Here is a 25,076-nt window from a genome sequence, read left to right on the forward strand (position 1 = left end):
TGTATGTGTGGAAACCGTCCCTCAAACCCGGCCGCGGTTTTCATCTCCTCTCTGCGAGTTGTTCGTGAGCTGCCGGGCCAGCCCGTTGTCGACCTCCACATGGTCGATATGAATATGCTTCCTCGGAACCCAGAGAACCTGCAAGACTCCAATCAAAGCAATACCAGAGCAGCTCCACCAGGCCGCTGCAGAGCCTGCGAAACTGTAAATAACACCGACAAGAGGCGGAGAAACTGTTCGGGCAAGACAAGCGCCGGACATGGCCAAGCCGTTGACCTTGCCGAGCGCCTGAGGCGAGGGCGTCGCATCCTTGAGCAGGATCAGCGTGACCGGGCCGACAATGATACCGTAGAAACTCTGCATCACCAGAGAAAAGTAGATGCCGGCCTGTGTGAGGACGTCGGGGAAGGCCGACAAGAACGGCATCAGGATGTACGCCGTCGGGTAGAGCGCGACCATCCAGATGAAAGAGCCCCAAACGCCGACCCTCTCGACAAAAATCGGGAAAATGACACCCTGAATGAGGAGTCCCAGAAAACCGTTCACTGCCAAGTATGTTCCAACATCATGAACGTCATAACCAAGGCCGCCCCTCAGATCAAGTTGTCCATGAGGCGCCGCGGGCTCATCGAGGATATATGTGGGGAGAAGCGAGCCAGCCGCCATTTGGTGATACGAGAAAATGACCAGTGTAATGGTGAGCATGATGACGGTGAAGTTGAAAGTCTTGGCTTTGGGCTTGTTGTTGGGCGGTTGCTGAGAGCGGCCGTTCTGGTGGCCATTCTGGCGCAGCAAATCGCTCCTCAGCTCGTCGGAAACAACCTTGATCGAGTGCACCGTTCCAAAAGATGAGCGTCTGAGATCAAAGTCATGCTCAATCGGGAGAGGCAGACTGGACTCCACAAAACGCGGCCTCGAGTGGCTGGTGGAAATCGACCGGCGGTGGTTGAGGCTTCGTCGCGGAGCTCTTCGGAGCGGGGTTCTCTCGTCGATAAAGTCGTCATCGGCCACGGCTTCGGTGTAGTCCTCCTCCGAGTCATGCTTCGACGGCAAAGTCTCCTCCAAGAAGAAGATTCCCTGGATGACGGCGGCTATAATGACAATGACGGAGACGAGATTCGGCAGCAAATAGGGATACTGTCCAAACAGTCCATCCTCAGGAAAGATTTTGTAAAACTTGGCTGGTTGGGCGAGGAAACCACCCATGGCAGAGCCAATGATGCCGCCAAGAGTCCAGACGAACGGCTGCACGGCATACGCCCTGGCTAATCAAAATTGTTAGCAAGGTTACACAGGGGATCGCCGAGTAAGACAGAGCCACCGGTCTTTGCCCCCGGATTTTGGCGGAAAACTCACGTTCGTGATCGGGATTTTTCACCATCTCAGCCACCATCTGCCTAACAGTTAGGGAATGCCAGGATTCAATGGGAGGGGGAGCCAAACAGTTTGCATAACGCTCACGTTGCCTAGTTAAAACGTTAGTTTTCGATGATGAAAATGAGGCGTGAAAACCAAAATGATGTCATTGAAAGGGGATTTGGAGTTGTTTGGTTGAACATTATGGACATGGCGGTCTTTCGCAGCGTCATGCTGTGTTGCGTTTCTTGAAAGGTTGTGAGACTCACCGTTCAATGATCCTCCGATGAATCGTGCCAAGAGTGCGACCCAGTAGGATTTTGCGAGACCGAAAATTAAACTGGAGGTGGCCACACCCACAAGCCCGAAAAGCACCACGGGCTTCCGCCCGACACGGTCGGACAACGCGCCCCAGCCCATGGAGGTGAGAGCTTCCGCGACGGCATAGGCAGAAACCAAAAGACCAGCGTAAAAAGGTGCTTCCTTGTCTTCAACGCCCAAGTCCCTTACCATGTCGAACGTGTACGCCAGAATGGAGTTGAAGGCGATGGGCTCTGAGAATCGACATATTGCTGAGTTTGCGGTGTCAGCGCGTTGCAGGCCATAGAGACCAAGATGGAGGGGTGTGATTTACCAAGAACGAGCAGCTGTCGGGTCGGAAATGCATTGGGGTCCCTGTCTTTTCTTTGAGGCATGATTCGATGTCACGGTTCCAGTTCTCCCGTCGTCTTCGCTTCTTCGCCTCTCTCTTCACACTCTCTCAGGCTGAATGTTGGGAGAATTGAGAGGGATGAAAAAAAAATTGAGAGAGGAAGGGTGAGTGAGATGGAGTGGTTTCTGATAGCGAGTGCTGCACCGCTGCGGGGTCATGAAAGGTTGGGGGAGAGGCAGGTAATAACGGCATTAACGGTCCGCCAGCCGACCCACCGGGCCATGCAGCATCCACCTCACCGCCTAGCCAGTTAGCGATCGAGCGATCTGCAGTGGCCATTGGCCACACACGTGAGTTGCCTCCCCCGGGTTCATCCTTTTGGTGGCTGTTGATGTTGGCAAGTGTGATGTCGGGAGCTGCCGTCGGGAAGGGCGAATGCTGCACCGGAAGAAGAGGCAGAAAGCTGCATTAGACTGTTGTACAGAGATAAGGTTCCCGGCCTTCTTTGTTGCTGAACAAACACCGAAACAACTTTGGCTCTGTTAGCGTCATCTGTGGCTAACCGCTAACTTGACTTGCAGCTGCATGGACTCAATTTCCGAAGTTATTCCGCAGCCCTTCAAAGTCGAAGACAGTTCTTTCAATGGGTTGTCTTCTAGTCTGTATCATGTGAAAGCCATTTTGCAATTGACATCATCCACGGATAGCTCAGAGCTAATGAGATTGAGCAAAGAACGGACTGTGTTCTATGACGTTGACCCCAGACTAAGTGATGAGCTGGCGCTTAGCGCGTATCAAAACTCAAAATGGCAGTGGCTGGGGGCTATCTCTTGGTTTCCGGGGCCATAACTATGGCCATGAGTTTTTTGCCCCCACCATCAGTGAACAGAACACCATAATAGCCAGAAGAGAACCAGAAGAGTGTCTGGGCAAAACTCAAAAACTACGGAGGAAATCCCACCAGTTTTCACAAATGCCAATCTCGAATCTCCATCCGTAAAATGCATGGCTGACACTGCATCGGACCCCCCACACCGCTGCCAATCAGGAAGTTGCAAGCGCGAGCTCCCCTGTACTAAACCAGCCAGTCAAACCATCAGAACACCGAGCCCGTTGAAGTCTCGCATAAATCCCCGGACTAACTCAACCAACTAGTTTTAAAGAGGCTCGAAACGACCTTGAATCCACCACGGGTCCCCGCCGCCATGCATGCAATCCTGATCACCGTCCGAATGCGCGCTGGTTCCCGCCAGCGATATCCCGCATGCAGGCCCGGATTTTGTGCGGCGCCGGCCCCACCAGCCGGGACGTCTGGAAGGATTGTGGTTGCCTTGACTTTGAGTCGTGTTAGAAATCTGCTATCCTCCGGCTCCGGATTCAGGGGGAAATTGTTGTTTCGTGAGCGCTCATAGCAGACAACTGTGCATTGTCATATTGGCTCTCGCATTGTCGTTTTTAACCGTCCTAACAGCCCCAGAGTAGACCGATTCACAACCCTTTTCAGCATAATCCGCGGTGTGTCATCATTTCCTGGACAGGCATGGAACTGAGATTGGTCTAGTACCTGAGACATCACATTACCCGGCTTGCCTTGCCGGTTTAGATTCGGCGGAATAGATGGAATTCCTGACGATGTCTCACCAGTTGATTCACCCAGTCTTAACCAAACATGTAACGACTCGTCAATCAAAACGTCCGTCGTAGATCTCGCTCATTGTTTTCAAATGCTAATGACAGCGAGAGAAAACGTCACGTGCTTTTCGAAAACAGGATTGTAGAGCTACGAGATGCAGTTTTTGCTTGATGAATTTGCATTATTACCATATAGTGCTATTGCGCAACGCTAATCCCAAGGAGAGGCAAACATGTCCGCTCATGCCATCTTACATAATGATGAAGATTTTTCGATCCTATAATTGTTGTTTGGTATGTGAAGCAAGTAAACCGATATTGGAGAAACCGAGATCATTGGAACAGAGCTGGATCCAAATCTGCCGAGATCCTTGGATGAAGGAAAGCCTGTGTATGGCATCTCCCCTCTTGCGGCCATGTCTGATAAGGATTCCAGCTCATCGTATTTGGTCGCGGTACTTCGTACGGGATGGCTGGCGGAAAGCCCAAGACTGGCTGTAAATTGGGAGGGGATGACATTGTTTCATGACCGTAAAATCCAGCCGCATGCCCGCCCGAGGTAGTGACGCATGGTGTCCACAGGTCTGGTGCGGAAACAGCGTTCAAATATGAAGGCGGCGGATTGTAGTGGTGAGGAGGCCATCCAGAGCTGACTTGGTGGCTCGCGACGTCATCAATTGGACTTGAAGCTTGTTCCGACCCCTGAGAGCTGTGGGAATCATCGTAAAAGAACTGCCCGTCGGCCGTTGAATAGTCGTAAGGGAATCTTCCATATGGCTGTTTGTACGAATTGGCGAGCGGAGATTGTTCAAAATGTTCGGCAGCCCCAGTATGATCGTCTCTGTGAAGCTCGACGGAGCTGGTATTTCTTGCAGCCCGTGGGCTATTCCTCGACGCCATGTCCTTCGCCGGTGGCATCATGACAGCAGTACTTGTAGTGGCTACCTCATCGTGGCGCGGTGGCGAGTTCCAATGTTGGCCCGTGAATTCCTTAGAGTCGTCGTTGGTTCTGTGATGGAGCTTGTGGTGTTGCACCATTGCCACTTTTCGGACGAAGCTTCGCAAGAATTAGATTTGCAAAATGAATCTGGCGACCCGTTGGGCGTCAACTTACTGTTTCCTGCACGTGGCAACGGCGCATGTATAAGGGCGTTTGCCTACATGTAATCGACGGTGTCGAGAAAAGCTGGACGACTTTGAAGAAGTTAGTACAACTATGCATACAACACGACCATTTAAGGTATTCTCCGCCGAACTGTACGACGCGCAATCAAACTTACATCTGCGAACCGCTTATCACAGCCGGGATACTGGCACTCATAGGGCTTTTCTCCAGTGTGGATTCGTAGGTGCACCGTCAGAGCACTTCTCTGGATGAAGCTTGACTCGCAGCCTGGCGCTGGGCACGGGAACGGCCGATCGTTTGTGTGAATTCGGTAGTGTCGTTGCAAGTCGGATTTGCGCTTGAATCCCTGACAAAAGAACATTATCAGCAAATGGCAAAGGTGACACAGGTCTGTTGTTTATCCACGCAGTCGAGTAGGCTGGTACCTTATTGCACGTCTTCCAATCGCAGTTGAAGCGGTGAGATTGTGGTCTGTTGTCAACGAGCTCCATGATTTCCATGTCGTTGATTCAACTTTTGATAGTTAGTGCCAGAGACTCCTCCTCACATACGATTAGAGTTGAACGTACTTCTCAGAAAACCCGTTATCGCTTCGTCTAATAACGAACTTGTGAGTAAACAGTGTGGTAGGCTGACGGGCTAGTTCATCATCGAGGCGTGAAGTAGTCGGTAGAATGTTGAAACAGGCCCGATAGATGTCTCAGGAGGCATCCAGATAGGGTGGTTGGCAGTACGGATTTGGTTGAAAAGAAGAAAAGGCGGTAACAAATAGGGTCGATTCCCACCGAAAGGAGACAGATCGTCTAAAGCACTGACGAAGAGGGTTCGGCCTAGTAGCTGAACCACGTCTTACAATACAGTTGAGTGATCAAGAATGTGCCGTTGAGGCTGCTTTTATCATGGAATTCTTAGTGTCGGCGATGACTTGATTGGACCTGCAGATCTGCATTCAACAACGCATGCGGGATGGACATGAGTCCAGCATCCATGCTACATCCCGAAGCCTACATCTTGGTTGCCAAGAGGAAATATGATAGAGCTTTGACCATGCGAGGCAAAACACGGCACGGAATTCTCGAATTCGGTCAACGTAGCGACAGCATGCCCAGTAGCCTAGTTGATCGAAAGAGGGCATTCTCCACAGGAACTTGAAGTAACCCTGCCCTAGCATCCAGCTGTCACTCGGGGATCATACGCCTTCCCAGGGTGATTTGCTTCAAGGGCTTGGCTGTTGGTTCTTACTTTGTATCGTGCATGCATTCAAACATCGCGGATGCGACTCTGGCATGTTCCCCGTATTACTCATGGGTGCTTCTGAGTGGAGCGGTAGATATCATGGCCCCAAGTTTCATATTAGGGCTTACTTCACGGGTACATGTTGAGTCTCTATGGATCGCCCCTACGAGCTAGTGGATGGACTATTTGTAACTCGACATTCAGCCCCTGGCGTGATTTCTGGCGGGTTGGTATCTCGCTGTAGAAATCAGCCCTCTTTAGCCCTCCGCTCGCATCCTGAATGCCAGCTAGCGCTATGTGATAGCCGCCATGGAATGAAGCCAAGGATTTCCGGGCCTTGATTCGCAGCAATGGGAAACCTTAGGCGCAGATTCCGAAGTCAAGCCGTTAGCAAAGTGAGGCGGCTCATTCGGATGCCTTAAATGGGGTGATGTCTTTCAACCCCGGCGAATCCACCCCTTGTAAGTTACCATTCCCCTTGCAGATGGCGTCTCTGGCCGCGACGGAGAATTCTGTAGAGACTTTGGACTAGAAACAGCCACATTCCGTATCTCATCACGAGTCAACAGTCTAAACATTTCGTCCAGGTCTGACTAACGGTAAGTGGGAATTCGGTGAAGCAGTCGTGTTGCTGAGGTTGGGGCCTGTGCTCAGACCTATTGTCGTGGTTAATCGCGAGATACGACACGGCACACAACGAGGTTGATGGTTCGGGGAGATTCCGCGTCCCTAGCTGAATCTCATGTAGGGTTCTCGATGCCACGTGAGATTTTCGGCTTTCAACTTCCCCATCTGGAGAAGCTTGCGAATAGAATCTTGATCTCCGGTACCTGAAGCTGCTGCTGCGAATGAGAGGACGATCCAGAAGACGGGAGGCCAACTGTGAAGTGGCGGAGCACTCAAGGAAGATATGTCACATCTCAAGTTGACTGATGTAGGCAGCTGTTGGGCGCTGAAAACCTAATGACTGGGGGCGGCATTAAGTTGAAGTATACCCTGCCAAGCAAGCTGGCGAGCGGGACTTGAGGGGAAGGGCGCCATCCATCGACGATCCCCCACTAATACCAAAGTAGAGCAAGTTCCAGGCCCAAAGAGATTCCGATGAAGACCCGTATGAACTTCGTTCCATGCCAATCAAACAATCTTCGACCTTCATGGGGGCAAATTATGTTTCATCCGCTAACAATTGAGACTCTGCTTTCAGACTAGTTTTACATGCACTTTTTCGATGCGACGGCAATCTGCTACGTTGTCAATCATTACGTAGACAACCCTGACGCGCTGTCAAGCAAGAGGGAGACGACAACTCCAGCTGAAAAGAAGGAACATAGGTCTGAGATTCCATGTCTCAACAACAGGAAACGTTCATTAGTTTTGCCCTGTATAAGTAAGGGAGCAAAAACCGTTCGCTTCCAATAAGATCTCGCCTGTTGATGCATGTTTTAGCAGAAAGGTCGGCTTTGTCGGCTAATTCGTATTAATGTGATGAGGGCATCATTTGGCACGCAGGGGTATGAGACAGTGACAGGGGCGGGCTAACAAATCACAGCGTAGTACGTAGATCATCAAGCGATCAGACAGACTGACCGCGAACAGGGTATGTGTGACTAGTCAGAAAGCAGGCAAGTTCCTGACCTTGCTTCAACTTGCTTTTTGGAGTTTTGATGTTTTCCTTCAACATCCGAACCCTTCCCGGCCCCCTCTCGGGCAGAACGCACACGATGACGAAGCCCAACAAGCCCTTGGTCCTGCCGTCTGCCGCCTGCCGCTTCTCAAATACAAGATGTTATCATATTCCGTGTTGGGGTTTCGGCGTTCATCTTGGCAATCTTCGCAAGAACCTAGCAAGCGGTGAGGGGACGTCGGCGACCTCAAAAGGAGGCCCGAGCGGCTCATGCCTTGCGATACCCACTGATAAGAATGGTAGATGGGCCATCGCCACGCAATTCTGCTCGTGGGCTGAGCAAGGCAGTTCTCTGGGATTGCTGCATGTCGTGACAACCACTATTGACGTGCTTTTCTCGCGAGGTTAAGATGCGTCATGCCGGCTTGGGTGAAATACGGAGGCCTAGATCTCGTGCTTGGGTTGGGTGTGGGGAGGTCTCCAAAAGAGATGAGGCCTCGCGTAGGTGACGGAGATGAGTAAATCTTATCCGCCCCTTGCTCAGCTTCGCTTGAAGCGGCAACATGGCAAGGTAGTCTGCGGCGTCGTCAGGGCAAGGGGGGACACTTACATACCTATCATGGCTTGATTTTCCCGAGGATGTCGGAAGAAAAGGTACTCACTATTTCATGTCTTTAGAAGAAGCTCGTTCAAGGTCATGTGACGTTGACAACCTGCGAAACCCGCGCACACTACTACACACATGACCATCTAGTAGAGAGCCAAACAACCCCACAGATCGTAAATCCCTGCCTTACAGCCCACCGCGTCATTGGCGCTTCTGTTTGTTTGGGACCTAAATCATGAAGAAACATGGCATTGATGGTAAGCTTGTTGATCTTGCCTTAGTTTTGGGCTGCTTTGAGCCTTGCGGCTAAGCTTTCACGCGTGGCTGCATGTGGTCGAGAGAGGTTGAAATAGGCGGGTCGGCATCGTGTCGACCCCGATTCATTCAGAATAATAGTGGTTTCAAATCTTACGATTGAAAAATGGGTATGAAGTGTTTTAACTTGAGCGTGAAGGTCAAGGTGATGATATCGAACTCCAGAAATATACAAAGGAAAAGAGCTGGAAGCATGAACTACAGACAATGCCCCAGTAGCACTCATCAAAATACGCGACTTGGTCCATTGTGTCTGGCAAGATCAAACCTGCAAAATTTCGACTTCCGCCTTGCCAAGCTTTGATGAGCCATTATCAGACTCATCAACGTCATGTCCAACCTTCCACTCGTCCACCAACCCTCGGAAATCAACCGGCAAGTATGGAGAGGTAAGCTCCTGGAAGCCGCTAGACTTGCGATGCGTTTCCAAACCAAGATCCTTCATCAGCATGTTGACATAAGGCAAACCCTCAAAGACGAAATCGGGCAGGCTGTTGCCATAGCCACATGCTCCAAAGCGCCACTTGCCCCACTGGGTGTGAAGCATGATCTCATCGGTGATCTCTTGCTCCGTAGTTGGCACACGGTCCAGCTTGCCGCTGAGGTATGCCGCAATCCAGTGACCCTGAATAGTCGCGCACACAGAGGTGCTTACTGTGGAGATCATGCCGGCGAAGGCGAGGTTGCGCTTGGACATCATCGTGGACGGAACCATGAAGCGGTAGTAGCGCAAGGGGTTCGCCTCCTTGGGCTGAAAGCTGAGTTTCGGCTGTGCGGCGAGTCGGGGATACAGGGACAGGACCTTGGCATCGGCGTCCTGATCGAGCTCCCGCTTCTCGCTGGGGGAGACAGCGAGGCCGAACTTCTCCTCACCGAGGCCGGCGAACTTGATGGTTGACTCCTTCTTCCAGCCCGTGGAGCAGATGATGGCTTCAGCATCCAACTGTTCTCCAGATGCGAGGATGACACGGTGAGGCTCCAAACGGTCAATGTTGTCGATATGAACTCGAATTTTGCCTTCCTTGACGAGATCAAAAAGACTGCTGTCGTAGTTGAGAATACTGAGACCACTGCCGATCCAGAAGGCAGAATGCCAAGGCTTAAGCTTTGCCAACTCGGGATGAGAGTCGTAGGCGTTTGCTGAGAGAACATCGCCGCTCAAGACCTTCCAGAATGAGTCCACGATGAATCGACCGACAGCAGTTCCGTGGAGGAAGTTTCTGACGCCGCCGTAGCCATCCTCGAACCCCCAAGGGCAGGGGCTGAACCAAGACATACATCGCACGTTCAGAAGCTGATCCAAACGCTTCTTGAGCGGTGTGACGAAAGGAGGCGCGATCCAAACGGGACCATGGCCGTTGGGACGGACAATCAAGTCTACCGTGGTCCCATCCTGAACCAAGGCGTAAGCGACGTCGAACGCGGACTTGGCTCCGCCAACGACTACGGCGTTCTTGATGTCCTTCAGCTCTGGTGCCTTCTTGCAAAAGTCCTTGGCGTGGAAGAGAGGCCCTCCAAAATTCTCAGAGTTCTCGTATGAGGGGATATTAGGTGTTGAGGTCAAACCAGTGGCCAGGATCAACTTCTCAGTCTCGATCGTGCGGGCTCCGCCAGCAGAGGTCACGGACAACCGCCAGCCATCGTCTCCGAGGCGCTCAACCAAGTCCACGGAGGTATTGAATTGGATTCGATCGAAAAAGCCAAAGTGTTTAGCGAAGTCGGTAAGATAGCGATGGAGGATTGCGCCAGGGATATGGTTGTTCGGCTTCACACCGTAGACTTCCTCGGACATGGGAAAGTCGGGATATTCGTAGGTGCCGATCATGTTGTTGGACTTCAAGCCCGGGTACAGTCTGTTCTTCGACCATGTCCCACCGCAAGACTCGGCTGTTTCGAGGACGGCGAGGTTCGCAATAGGGTTGAGTTGGCTGTAAGCCTTTGCGGCTGCCAGCCCGAACCAGCCTACCACTGCATGTTAGTCATTGTCTAATTACTTTCTGATTACAGGTTCGAACGACTTACCGGCGCCAACAACAATGGCGTCATATGACTCCGTTTTGGTCGTCATAATTGTAGATTGACAAAGAATGTAGTTGGCTTATACCAAGGAAACGAAGTTGCTGCCAAAATGCTGATGTCTTCAGTCCTGGTGGTTGTGACAAGCAAGGAGAGTCATCTGAAAGCAGACTGGTGTGTGCGCGATGACGACTTGTTATTTCAAATCGTTGTTCCAACGTCCTCCAAAGGATGGCTGCACGGCAACATTGGATTCGGCAATGGAGCCAACACGGGGTTACACGCAAGTCAGACACCCTGTACCGCAATTTCCATGAGCAGGCTCACAGTGACATTGACGGTGGCATCTTCCCACCCGGCACAGGAACGGTTGTTCCGAAAGCTGATCTATTCTTAAAACACCTTCCGGTTGGCTTATCGTAATGCCATCAACTCATTACAGGGATGCATCCGCGTTGAAGAGGGCAGGGGACTTCGTGGGGTAGACCAACGATGAGCTGAGTTTCGCTGCAAGTGTTCATCCTAAGGAACACATCGTACGGTAGATGACCATCCATTCGTGATGCTGAAGTCCCCTAATTGCATAGTATGGTGACTATAGGCTTAGGTGTGGTCGGGTACGGTGCACTGTAAGGACAGGTCCGCCAACCCCCAAATCCACTAATCCACTAATCCACAATTCCATCAGTCTATCAGAAATAAACGCTTCTGATTAGCTAATGCCCTCTAGGCCTCAAATCCACAAATCCACAAATCTACAAATCTATAAATCTATAAATCTAATTATCGCATATAGATTATTCCCTTAGAATCCTATATAATTACATATAATTATATATAATTAGTTATAATCACACCTAAAGCTATTCCTATCTAAAAGTAATAATTATATACTTATAGCTTTATTCTAATATATTTTAGCTAGTCCTTCCTTTTTATACTACTTTTTTATCCTATCTTATACTCTATTATACCTTAAGCCCCTTATATACTTATTTTAATAATAAATTATTAATAGATACTCCTTATAGGATAGAATTAGATAGCTATTTAGTTTAGTTAGTATTACTTTCTACTAATAAAACTAATAAGTCTCTAGAGCTAGTAACTCTAGAGGGTTACTATTTAAACCCTAAAAATAGTATAGTGTACTATAATAATTACTTTAGTTTTAACTTACTATATCTTAACTAGAAGTACTAACTTATATCTAAAAACTAAGTATACTAACTTATATATTAAAACTAAGTATATATTATCTATCCTCTTTTAACTAGCTTATATTTAAAAACTAAGTATTATTTATTAAGTTATAGTTATCTTATAAAAGTCCTTAGACTTACTTATCTTCTATTTACTAATTATAATAAAGTTAGATTTAAGATCTTATTAATCTCTAGCTTATTCCTTAAGATTAATTTAATAGATTTATTCTATTAAATTAATCTTTTGCTTTTTTAATTAATCTTTTATTATACTTTAGTTAAAATAAAGTATAACTTCTAAAGTAGTATTATCCTTAGAGATACTTTATATATATATCCTTAATATTTAAATAATATAGATAATAATACTTATTTAGAGATATAACTTTTATTCCCTTATAACTTTATAAGAAATAGACTTTTATAGTTAGTGATTTTACTATTAGAAAGAGCAAATTAAGATAATTAAAATAATAAAATATCTAATTATAAAAGTTATCTATAGGAAGAGATATTTAGGAAAGAAGTTAATAGGTAAGATTAAATAAAGTGATCTTTTTATTTAAAAGCTTCTCTAGATATATTTATTTAAAAGGGATACTTTTTAACCTTAAAATAAGTATAAGTTAATACCTTAAGAGGTTAAGTAATTACATATAATTATTTAACTTCAGTCTAAGCTACTTAGAGTAATAATAATAAGGGTAATAAAAATAATAAGGATGATAAGGATAATAAGGATAATAAGAATAATAAAGATAATAAAGATAATAATAACTATAAGTAATTATATATAATTACTTAGTCTATTCTATACTAGCTAGAGAGCATTATATAGTTAGGTTATATAAAGAGTGCTATAGCTATACTATAAATTTAATTATAAGTAGAATTATCTAAAACTTAGTCTAATTCTTAGGTGCTATGCTAGAGAGAGCTATTAGTATTATTAATTAAGACTAAATATATATATCCTTAGCGAAAGTCTTTAGTTAAATCTATTTAATAGGTCTTAAATTCTACCTAGGAAATCTCACAGAAGTTATTATAATTATAGGGAAATCTCACCCACCTTTTAATAGGTTTTAAATTCTGCTTAGGAAATCTTATAGAAATTATTATAGTTATAAGGAAATCTCACCTACTTATTTATCCCTAATAATAGTTACTTAGGCGTAGAGGTTAAAAACTAGCTGTACTATAATAGTAGATATAGTAAAGCTAATAACTAGCTGCACTATAATAGTAGTAGAGTGGTATTAGTAAGCTATAGCTAATAATATTAAGGCTCTAGAAGAAGGGCTATAAGCTACCCTTCTATAGGGAGTATTCCTCTAAGTATTAGAAACTATATTAGCGCTATATTTAAACTTAGAGAGTTTAAGTAGATAAGCTATTTTATACTTCTTCTATTTAAGTTATAATATAATAGATAGAGGATAATATAAGTAACTTTATTACTACTTAATATTATAATTATTAATAAGTTATTATGAAGTTACTTTAGATAGTAGAGCTTATTAATACTAAGTAGTAGTATAATAACTGATTTATAAAGCTAGCTAGTATTATATAGTAAATTTAAGCTATTTATACTTAATATATAAGCTTATTATTATTATTAGCGTTACTCTATATAAAACTCTACTTCCCCCTCTAATAGATACTCTTCCTCTAGTTTAATAGCTTTCTCTTCCTTTAAGGAAGAAATAATACTTTTTTATGAAACCTCTAAGTAATCTTTTAGTATAGAATACTTTATAATACTAAGAGTAAGGATATTAAATTTATAAGGTGAAATTTTAATAAAGTTAATAGTATATTAATATATAATAATCTCTAAGTAGCTAATATAGTTAGTATAAAGCACTTAGTTTAAAAAGTAAGTACTTCTTTACTTACTTATCTTACTAAGGAGCCTTTTTTTATAGAAGAGGCTTATAAACTTTTTTCCTACTTAGCCTATTTATACTTATACTGTTATTCCTACTTAAAGATACTAGTACTATAGTTAAAAAAGCTAATCTTATTATTATTATCCTTATTATTGCTATTATTAATAACTAGTTTTAGTATAGCTTTCTAGTATAAAGTAGCTAGCTTAAAAAGTAAATGCTTTTTTAGTTTTACTATGTTTACTATTTATTTATTCTTATAAAGAGTATATTACTAAAATTAGTAAAGATAGTATTAAATACTATAGAGATAGGGAAAGAACTCTAAGTCTATTAGGTTTATCTTTAATAGTATATTTATAAGAGGAGAAAGGAAATAATAGTAGGTAGGTAGAAAATAAGCCTTTATATAGATAACTAGAAACTATTATAATATTTCTAATATTCTTATAAGCAGAGTATATATAGTATTATTTAAAAGAGGAAAAAAAGGTGTATTTTTTATATATATCTGCTACTTAATTATAGCTTTAAGTATAGTTAAGTATCTAAAATAGTTAAAAGCTATTAAGTTATAAATAGAATTAGTAAGTAGCTTTAAGTTGAATAATAAAACTAAATAAATACCTTACTGATACTATTTATAGAATATTAAAGACTACTTTATATAATAAATATAAGATATTTAGGTAGTATAGTTTGTTATAGCCTACCTCTTTATATATTATATTGATATATTTATATATAATAAAAGATATTATCCTAAAGGCATTTTCTATTCTATTCTTTCTAAAAAAGACTGTAATATCTAATAATACTTTTACTTTTTTTATTATCTTTATACTTTCTCTAGTATATATATACTCTTACTATATTTATATTTAATATTATTTCACCTTCCCTTTAATATTTACTTTCTCCCTACTTAACTTTATATTTACTATAATAAACTACCTTATTTTATATTTACTATAATAAACTAACCTTACTTATTTCTTCTAAAACCTAAAAAAAACTTATTAATCCTTCTTTAGAATATATCTTATATTATATTAATAATAGCAGCTTTAATAGTAAAGATAGCTAACTAGTATAACTATAATAATATCCTTAGATCCTTAGAGTAAGCACCTTCTCACTTTATTAGTCCTAGCACTAGAAAGCTTATAATTAAGTAGGTGCGTAAGAAGTACTTCTTTTAGGAGTAGAATAATAATAAAGCTACTAAGTTTACTCCTTCCTATTAGTAGAAGACTACTACTACTTAAAAGCCTATAAAGGTGTCCTCTTCTTAAGCCTTAGCTTAGACTAAGGTTCTTAAGAGTATATCCTTCTCTACCTATTTATTATATATTATATACTAATAAAAGTATTATAGCTATTTAGAAGTATATCTACGTAAAAGGTCTTATTAAAGACTTCTAGAAGCTTACTAAGGGTACTATAAGTAATCTTACTAATACCTCTATCTAGTATAATACTAAGATTAATACTAAGATAAGTAGTAAGTTTAAGAAGGGTAAAAGCTTCTATAATACTATTATAATAATAATCTAGATTAGTGGTAATAAGGCTGAGAACGCTTACGTTAAGTACAGTAAAAGTAAAGGTATATAGGTTAGATATATTCTGCCCCCTAATAACTAAGATAGTATCACTTCTAGCATATACGCTAACTACTACTATAATAGCTAGGGTAATAATTACTCTTTCTATATATTTAACTACTAGTAGTTTAATACTTTAAATGCTAACTTTAATAGGTAAGGGTGAGCAGGCTGCTCTTATTACCCCTAAGAAGTATAGCTAATAGGTCTCCCCTAATATTAGTAGCACTAGTGCTACCTTAAGTATAAGCTAGCTTAACGTTAATACTGTAAGCCTAGCCTGCTGCTGCTGCCTTAACGCCCTAGCTTAGACTATAAGCCCTCTTTAGGGTAGTAACTACTAAACCTTCTGTGATTGCTATGCTGCTATATTTAATACTAAGCTTTAGGAGGTTAAGTGCTTATTAGAGGTTATAAAGTAGGCTACTGTTAAAACTTACTAGGATAGAGAAAGTACTAATAATAGTAATAACGATAAGTAGATATATTATTTCTACTTCTAGCTTACTGTTTTAGTTACTATGTTTATAAGTAGGATTTATAGGAGTGAAGAGAATAGCTAGATATTCTTAAGTAGAGATACTACTAGATTGCTAGACTATATAATATAAATATACTTAGGATTACAAAAGTTTTAACTTATACTACTATAAAGTATGTTATAAAGCTCTTTATGTGCTACTAGCTTATAAGAGCTCTATAGGTATATTCTGTCGCCTATATAATCACTTTTAAGAGTATATTTAGCTCTTTAATAAATATCCTATTATTAATCTTATAGTTAAGAATATTAAGTATATTAATAAATCCCCTCTAAGTAGCTTATACGTGCTAAACACTATAAGCAACCTTATAACTCTAGATAAATCCCCTCTAAGCAGCTTATACGCGCTAAATACTATAAGTAACCTTATAACTTTAAATAAATCCCCTCTAAGTAGCCTATATATGCTAAATATTATAAGTAGACTGCTATGATAGCCTTATGAGAGGTAGAGGCTTAGGGATAATACCTCCTCCTAGAGTTCTTTATAGTAGGAGAGCACTTATGATAGCAATAAGCAGCTGCCTTATCCTAGCCTATCTAGCACTAATAAGTGCGCTTATAATAGTAATAAGTAGCTATTAGGCAGTTTCTATAGAAACTACTATAGAGCGCTTACTTTATATAAGTAGAAAGATAGTATTACTAGCTAAGCTTTACTAAAATAAGGTAAGCGCTAAAAAGATTACTTATAATTACTTATAATTATAGGTAATTTTAAGTAATTACTTAGAGGTTAAGCTATAGTTAGATTAATAAAAAAAAGCTATCTATTAAACCTTAAAGGTAAACTTATACTTTATTACTATATAAACTATAACGCTAAGAGGGGCTTATAGTGCTCTGAAATAATAATATCTCTAGCTAAATAAGATAGTAAGTATAAGTAAGACTAGCCTTATATTTCAGCTAATCTATTATTATATATCTATACTATAGTAAATTAGCTTAAGATACTATCTTAGATAATAGTTTCTAGCTTATAGTAAATATATACCTTTACCTCTAGTTTATAATACCTCTAATATAATAAAGCTCCTACTCTATATAATATATAGGACCTCTACCCTTATTATAGAGATATTACACCTCTTCTTTATTCTATAGCCTCAGTATAGTATACTATATAACTACTATATAATATACTAAGCACCCCTTATATTAATTTTACTACTTAATTTAAGAAGACTTTATAATAGCTTAGTTTTACCCTTATTATAGTGTTTGCTTAGTACTTAAGCCTTTAGTTATTAACTAGCTTACTAATAAGGAGAATTATCTACTACCTCAGCCTCTACCCTTAAATCAGCTATCTTCTACTAAAGCTTATAAATCACCTATCTACTTAGTAAATCTATTAGCTTAATATATTAATATAGTAAATAGTAATCCTTAATTACCCCTTAGGTATAATAGCGCTTTCTAGTATATCTAAATATATTTAGCCTTAGTTATAGCCCTAATACTAACTATTATAAAGGCTATTTATTAGGACTAAATATCTAACCTAAAGAACTATTATTAAAAGTAATAGATTAGCTAAGCTATAATAGTATCCTCTTAAGCTTTTAGCTAGAAAATAGAGCAGTTAAATACGCTTAAGGATCTAAATCTTATCTATATTATTATTATCCTCTAGATTAGCTATTATTATATAGAAGTTAAGAATAAGTTTCTAGTCTATAAATTATCTATAGAGCTTTATAAATCTATTATCTTTATTTTAGTATAGATATACTAAGAAACTTCTAGAATAAATCACTTTAGACCTATTTAACCTTATAACTTATTCCCTATAGCTTATAAAAGACTAGGTCTTTAATATAATTAGACCTTAGGTTAATAATAAATATTATAAGATTTTTAATAAATATTAGAAGTTCTCTATCTATTAGATTATTAAAGAAACTAAAGGACTAATAGTTATAAGCGTTATATATAGAGAAGAACTAATAATATTAAGTCTCTTTACTTAAAAGTATATTCCCTAAATAAAGCTAAAGAATAGTAGAACTATATTAGTTCCTATCTACTTCTACTATTTAAATATTCTAAGCTTTATAGCTAAAGAATCTTCCTTATCTTTATATTAATATAAACTCTCTCCTCTATACTTAATAAAGCGCTCCTCTACTCCCTATTAGCTAAAGAGATCTTTAACTCCCTATTAGCTAAAGTAATTATCTACTTCTTAGTAGGAGAGGTAGAAGTCTATTAATATATAGGTAAAAGAAGAGAATAATATTATTAATATTAGCACCTTCTATTCCTCAGATATAGAACACTAGAGTCCTAAAAAGTTTATAAAGTACTATTATATATAAATAGAGTTTATACTAGAAGAGGAAGAGTTCCTAATTAACTAATAACCTAAGGCTTATACTAAAGTTACTTTAGAAGTTTTACTACTAATTTCTCTACTATCCTCTTCTTATATATCCCTTCCCACTCTATTAGAGATTACTACTAATATTTCAAGCACTTTAGATAAATTAAGTATTATAGACCTATTTAATATTTTTAGCGTTTTAGGTACTTTAGGCGTTTTAAGCACTTTAGGCGTTTTAAGTACTTTAGATAACCTTTTTTATATTGATATTTAAGATTAAGAGGTGTATAATAAATAGCTTATTATATCTTAGAAAAGAGCTTAGGGTTATAGCTTATATATAAATCCTAAACAGAAGAAGGTAAGAAACTAATTAGCTGCTCTATTAGCTATTATCTATAATATTTAATACGCTTAGTTTATTTTATCTTAAGTAGTTACCTTAAAGGTTCTATTCTCTTATAGTATAATAGTTATTTTAATAGAGTAGTTTAAGCTATATATTTTCAGTTAGGACTTCTCTTATAATTTAGATTATAATATTATAACTTATATATCTTTTAGTTCTACTAACTAGCTATTTAATTATACTAAGTTGCAGTAGCGCTCCTAATTATATATATATATTAACCTTATCCTATAGCTTATAGTATATATTAATATGAGGTTATACTTAATCTTTATAGCCTATAAGTAACGCTAAATTAAAGCCTAGTTCTATAAGCTACTATTAACACTACACTTTAGTGTTTAGTAGGAGGAATTCGTTAATATTAACCCTATTAAGGGGTTTAAGTATTTTATTAACTAGCTTACTAGCTTTAGAGCTTTACTTAATAAGTACTACTTAGTTAAATACCTTTTTTAAGGTATAAAGTTAAATTAGGGAACCTTTTAGGATATAGTAGTAGGTTTTCTACTAATTCTATATTTAATAGTTATTTTAGGTTTTCATAAAGTTAGTAACTTTATCTTATAGTATTTTTATAAATATAGTATAAACTATAATAAGATAGATAATATTATCTTAGATAAAGTTTTTAGAGTTTATTAACTCTACTATAAAGCGCTAGTATAGCATTAAGGATAAGATCTTCTTTTTAGTTTAAGAGAGGGACTTATAATCTATTAATTAGTTATACCTAACTATAAAAGCCTCTACTATAGCTTAATCCTTATATTCCTAATACTAAGCATTTAGATATAATAAGATAATATTTAGTTACTTTATTAATAGGTCTAATAAATACTATTTTTATTAATATAGATAACTTCTATCTAGTTAGCTTCTATAAGTAAAGCTTAAGTATTAATAAAGAGGGGCGTTTTACTATTATAGTCTACTCTTATAATAAATAGCTTAGTTCTATTCTTCTTAATTGTATATAGGTATTACTTAAGAACACTTATTATAGTAGTTACTAAATATCTAATATAGATCTATATAATATATCTTAAGTAAGTATTAATATAGGTATAGATCTAAAATCTAAACTTCTTTAGTTTCTTATATCTATCTATTACTTAGAGGAAATTAAGTTTAGGAACTTTAAAATCTATATAATATCACTAATTCCCTTTTTATTAAGTAGTAACTTTATTTAGAAATATATCCTTATAGTAGCTATAGATCTAATTCTTTCTAACTATAATATTAGCTTTAAACTAAATATATTAATATAGATAACTATAACTAAAGTTTAGAATAGTTAGTATTTTCGTTAGATTATTATATATAAATTAGATAGTAGTTTACTCTATTTATTACCTCTTATAATAGTTCTAATATCTTCTCTTTATCTTATTTAAATATTATATCTTTTTTAACTAGTTAAAAGAGAACTTACTATAGCTATAAACTTTAAGCTATTATAAGATCTACTTATCTAAAGTTATCTATTTATAGTAGAAGTACTTAATAGTGAGAAGTATATTCTCTTTATCTTCTACTCTAATAACTAGGAGGTAGTGATATCCCTATTCTATAAGCCTTTATTTAATAGTCTAATTACTTATTTTAACCCCCTTTATTATAAGATATTCCTATATCTTAATAAGGGTAGTACTATTATTGTGAAACTTACTAATTACTAGTTATTAAGGCTTTAAATTAATAAACGCCCCTATAACTATAAACTAAGAGTAGTAAATTTATATAGTATACTTATTAATATTATTAAGTAGGGTAAAGTTAGATTATAAGGAGGAAGCAGTATAATAATAGTCTGGAAGTATAGGGCTATATAATTAAGAAGATTAAACTAATAGTTATAATTATATATAACTATATATAATTATATATAATTGTAAATAAATTCTAACATTTATGGATTCTGAGATTAAGAGATTTATGGATTTATGGATTTAGGGATTTAAGCTAATTAGGGATGTTTATGCTGCTTAGCGGTGAGATTTGTGGATTAGTGGATTAGTAGATTTGGGGGTTGGCGGACATGTCCTAATGGTGCACCGTAGTCGGGTGGGGAACGGACCTTATCACGGAACTTCCGATCGGAACGGAACGGACCCCGGTCCTATGCGTCTCGCAGCCACTCCGGATGTAGCTGCGACGACTACCCATGGGAATTTAATGGGAGCTATGCCAAACACAAAACTTTGCCCATGTATGCTCCTCGGAACATCCTTAATTCAAGTTGTAAAGGAGTCTTTGACACGTAGATAAGATAATTTGCATTTGCTTCATAGCTACTAGATAAGAGCAACAGTTTGACAAGTGTAATCAAGGTTCTACCAACGAATTGCCAACAAAGAAATCGAATAGAGCCAAACATGTACGCAGACATCAGCAAACCTCCGGCATCGCTGCCGCAAGCGCGGCCACAGCAGCTTCGTGAAGGCATCATCCTGCTGTCGCCACTTTCACGGCGAGGCCATGGACCCGGCCTCATAATTCTGCAGCAAGACTCCTCCAAGCACCTGGACATCATCGATGGCGTTCCATCGGCACTTGTAAAATGGGCCGAGGAAGGTTATGTGGTGGTCGGTATTCAAGCGCAGGCAATCTCCCATGGCGGCGATGTTCCAGAAGTCATGAGATACGCTCTTGAGGCGATGCAGAGTTGCGACAAATTGGAATCGCAGAGTCGTTTTGGAATCATTGGTGAGCTCCAACAATGGCCACCGCACCAGATGAAAGACTAAGTCGATTGGCTAATAGCATACGATTCAACGCTGTGGAATGCGGTTGCGGATGTCTTGAGCAACTTTCCCACCATTGTCGGCGGTGTCGTGTACGCCAATCCATCAGATGAAGAAGACCTGAGAAAGGCTGAAATTCCTGTACAGCGTCATGTGGCAGGGCAGCCTATATCTGTAACGGGCAGGGCGGCTGGTGTCACAACTTACAGATATGCGAAAGCGAAGTCCTTTCGCTTTGCAACACCATTCCAAGATGACTTCGACTATTGGGCAGAGTCGCTGTCGCATACGAGGAACTTGACGTTTCTCAAGCCACTCATGAACGGCCCATATTTCGACCTAGAAAGTATCTGGGACGAGCACACATACTACGAATTTGCGGATCGCTCGGTTGAGCATACGATGAGTACCATGGTAGATCAACCTTATGTGAATCATGTGCCTACTGTAAGTAAATACGCCGCGAACGCTATGCAGGGACCTAAACAGTCGACCAAAGCACGCAGTTGACTGGCGGGATTGGACGCGCGCCCTTGACTCAGTTCTACCGGAACAACTTCATCTTCAGCAACTCGGATGACACGGAACTGGAACTCATTAGCCGAACAATTGGCGTCGACCGCATTGTTGACGAATTCATCTACAAGTTCACGCATAACAAAATCGTGGATTGGCTGTAAGTGATCATCTGTGACTGGGGTTTATCTAACGCGATGTGGGCGCTAAACAAAGCTTGTGTCTAGCGTCCCCGGAATTCCACCCACATTCAAGTATGTGGAGGTCCCATTCACAGCAGTGGTAAACATCCGCGGGGACCGGCTCTATCATGAACATATTTCATGGGATCAAGGAACTGTTCTCGTGCAGATGGACTTGATGCCTGAATACCTTCCCTTTCCTCATGCTGTCGAGGGCCAACCGCCTGGCACGGCCTTGGAGTACAGAGTGCCTGTGACGGGAGCTGAAACTGCGGCGAAGATGAGGGACCGGAATTCGGTAGCTTCAAATAGCATGTTCAGCTACCAGGTACGCAAAAGATAGAGGGAGGCATCGGGTAGTGCACCGTTAGCTGAGGAGGTACCCGGCCGACAATTGATTTAGCCCTTTCGGACAAGGGTCAAGCATGTTTCCCCCGCATTCTCAGCATGATAAGGCCCTCTATCAGGATAAGGAGAAACCTTCGTAGAAACCGCCTTGACCCTTATCTGCACCCCGGAAAGGGGTTCCCGGCAGCCGGTGCGGGTCTGGGGAATGGTCGCCGTCCAATGTTCGCCTTCGAAAAGATAACGCCCCATACCCATCTACGTGTTTCTCGTCATTTTGCATGCGTGGTCATCTGCCCTGTCTTTGTGATCTTTCCAACGTCGATTTGTGCGACCTGCATGCCAATGCAGCTGTAACTGCACACATTGCCAATCATTCTTGTCCAACGTAGACCTTCAAGCAGCGCGCCCTTCCTACTGACGATACCGCCCGGACCCCGATAAGAACAGAACGAGGACACAATAAATGTCGCAGATAAGGGAGGCACGCGTGGCAAAGCGGCCAGGCAACTCGAACGGAGAGTCGGGCAAGCGACGAGCACCCTACGCTTTGCGGGCCTGCGATGCTTGTCGCCGGCGCAAGGGAAAATGCGATGGTCGGCAACCTTGCAAATATTGCGCTGGTCGCGATCAGGCGTGCAGTTACGATAGCTTCCTTGGAGCAGAGGAGTGGCCCCAAGCAGTCGTCGAAACGATCCAACGTCAGGAGAAGCGAACCAGTTCCTCTCCGTCTTCCTCATGGTCTGTCATAAATACCATATTCTCCATCGCTTTCGCTGACTGTTGCGGCGCGTCTAGCAATAACCAAGACGCAATTATGGAGATCCTCTCCAGTCTTCAAGGCCAGCTGAACAGCCTAGCGTCTCGAGTTCAAACGTCGAGCCAGAGCCCACCCGAACCCACCTTTGAGGCGACCGATTGCAACAACGAAGACTTCTTGTCAACTCTTATGAACGACGCGACCGCTATTGGGGACTATGTGGGTGCAATAGAGCAGAATTGGCAAACTCCGCCCCGGCCGATATACGGATTGCCTAGCCCAGATAATAGCCTCAATGCATCATCGCAATCGCAAGCCGAACCACCGAGGGGCAGCTTTTCTGCCACGCAATCACGACACCCACCACATCTAAAGGTTACCTCAGATATCGAGTTCAATGAAGTGGTCTTTACCCAAGACAAAGCTTCTGCCGTCCAGACCCAAACACCCGCCTGCAATTCCTCAGCTCTTCTCAAGTTCCGAGGGCTGATGAGCCTGAAAGATGCCAGGAGACTATTAGGGGTATATCAGGAAGTAATCGGCGATCTTCACCCCATTGTCGACATCGATGAGGTTCAGACGCGCGCTCGTAATTGCTATACCGATGGAGACTCGACGACGTGGGAGTTCTTCACCGAGCCCGTCGAGGTCGCTTCCGAAGACGACCTGTTGATTCTGAATCTGGCTTTGTTGATAGGCCTTCATGCCGATGCGACACCTTCAAAACACGAAAGTGAAGCCATTATCCGAGAGAGTATCCAGCCTGCTATCAGCAGCAAACTTGCCGCCCTGAGGTCTACTATGACTGGAGTAATCATAGTCTTGCTCAAGGTATTTAGATGCATTGCGATTTCACACATGACATGATTTCTCACAAGTGGGCCAGGGCGCTTATGATTTCTTCAACGATACGCCGCAATCTGCATGGCGCATGTGTGGAACTGCAGGGCGCATGTTGATGGAACTTGGGTTCCACAACGGCGTCATGTCGGAAGACATGCTCGATTCACGGGCTCAACGTACAGAAGTATGGGCTCTTATGTCGAGCATCGTCATTCTCGACCGCCAATGGAGTGCTGCTGCAGGTCTCCCGAGAAATTTCCAGGAGAGTGCTTTCGGGCCCATCAACACTTCTTCTGTAAGGCCATTTGCGACAACATTTTGTAGTCGAAACGCGACCTTGCTGACATCGTTTTACCAGATTAAACTTCCATATCTCGAGGCCATGCTCACATTCATCAAGCTCAGCGACAAGTTCAGCGACCCTATTTCCCAAGCTACAAAGTCACAACGATACGACGACGAGGAAGCTTTTGAGGTCATGAACTTCCGAATCGAACAATGGCGGAAGAGGGCGGTTGCGGACCCGTCCATAATTCAACTCTGGCACAGTGATCCTCTAAGCCAGCCTCCAACATGGAAGATTCTCTTGAATCTCCGGGCCGAGTCTGTTCGAAGTCTCCTATTTAAACCACATTTCTTCTCAAAAGCCGACGTACAAACCAGCAAGCAGTACCTCCGACCCGCCATTGAAGTGTTATTCGACGTTTGCAACGTTCTTTACAATCTGAACACGACAACGGACATCTACCGCAAACAACAACCGTTCTATCAGCCTCTTCTCGCATCCGCATCAGGGCTGGGCTTCGTGCTTACATCATTCCTTGAACACAACAGGTCAGCTGTGCTGGCTACTCTCTCTACAGAGGTTGCTGGAGCTATGGGCCGAAGCTACGAGATGGCTGTCGCCCTGGCAACTGGGTACGCGAAGATCTCAAGAGCATCCCAGGGGTTGGCTGAGAAGTTATCCGAAGTTAGAGAAAGTCTAACCGGCTTGGGGATGCTTGAGAGACCAAGAAACTGCCGAACAGGTTCGCAGGTGGCTCAGTTCAGCACGGATCATCCATCACGTCTTGGTGCCGATGTGGCTGTGGAGTCTGAAGTTGCAGGCACGTTGGCTGGGATTTCAA

General features: G+C 41.4%; 4 protein-coding genes across 4 annotated transcripts; 1 reads left to right on the forward strand and 3 right to left on the reverse strand.

The window, feature by feature from the left end:
- Nucleotides 1-21: 21 nt before the first annotated feature.
- Nucleotides 22-2,051, reverse strand: GCG54_00004953 (Protein ZINC INDUCED FACILITATOR 1; the record flags this gene model as incomplete). The annotated part of the gene is made up of 4 exons (XM_045404989.1): nt 22-1,265; nt 1,357-1,466; nt 1,622-1,928; nt 1,991-2,051. 4 exons carry the CDS (start codon nt 2,049-2,051, stop codon nt 22-24), a joined length of 1,722 nt encoding a protein of 573 aa, XP_045262932.1.
- Nucleotides 2,052-4,745: 2,694 nt separating this feature from the next.
- Nucleotides 4,746-5,127, reverse strand: GCG54_00004954 (uncharacterized protein; the record flags this gene model as incomplete). The annotated part of the gene is made up of 2 exons (XM_045404990.1): nt 4,746-4,826; nt 4,921-5,127. 2 exons carry the CDS (start codon nt 5,125-5,127, stop codon nt 4,746-4,748), a joined length of 288 nt encoding a protein of 95 aa, XP_045262933.1.
- Nucleotides 5,128-8,810: 3,683 nt separating this feature from the next.
- On the reverse strand, nt 8,811-10,616 carry GCG54_00004955 (FAD-dependent monooxygenase DEP4; the record flags this gene model as incomplete). The annotated part of the gene is made up of 2 exons (XM_045404991.1): nt 8,811-10,510; nt 10,571-10,616. 2 exons carry the CDS (start codon nt 10,614-10,616, stop codon nt 8,811-8,813), a joined length of 1,746 nt encoding a protein of 581 aa, XP_045262934.1.
- Nucleotides 10,617-20,934: 10,318 nt separating this feature from the next.
- GCG54_00004956 (uncharacterized protein) lies at nt 20,935-24,954 on the forward strand (the record flags this gene model as incomplete). Its single annotated transcript, XM_045404992.1, has 8 exons — nt 20,935-21,265; nt 21,323-21,750; nt 21,810-21,979; nt 22,047-22,329; nt 22,822-23,937; nt 23,993-24,244; nt 24,308-24,867; nt 24,927-24,954. 8 exons carry the CDS (start codon nt 20,935-20,937, stop codon nt 24,952-24,954), a joined length of 3,168 nt encoding a protein of 1,055 aa, XP_045262935.1.
- Nucleotides 24,955-25,076: the final 122 nt, after the last annotated feature.

Source organism: Colletotrichum gloeosporioides, assembly GCF_011800055.1.
Source record: "Colletotrichum gloeosporioides strain Lc1 chromosome Unknown consensus_54, whole genome shotgun sequence".
Lineage (NCBI taxonomy): Eukaryota > Fungi > Ascomycota > Sordariomycetes > Glomerellales > Glomerellaceae > Colletotrichum > Colletotrichum gloeosporioides.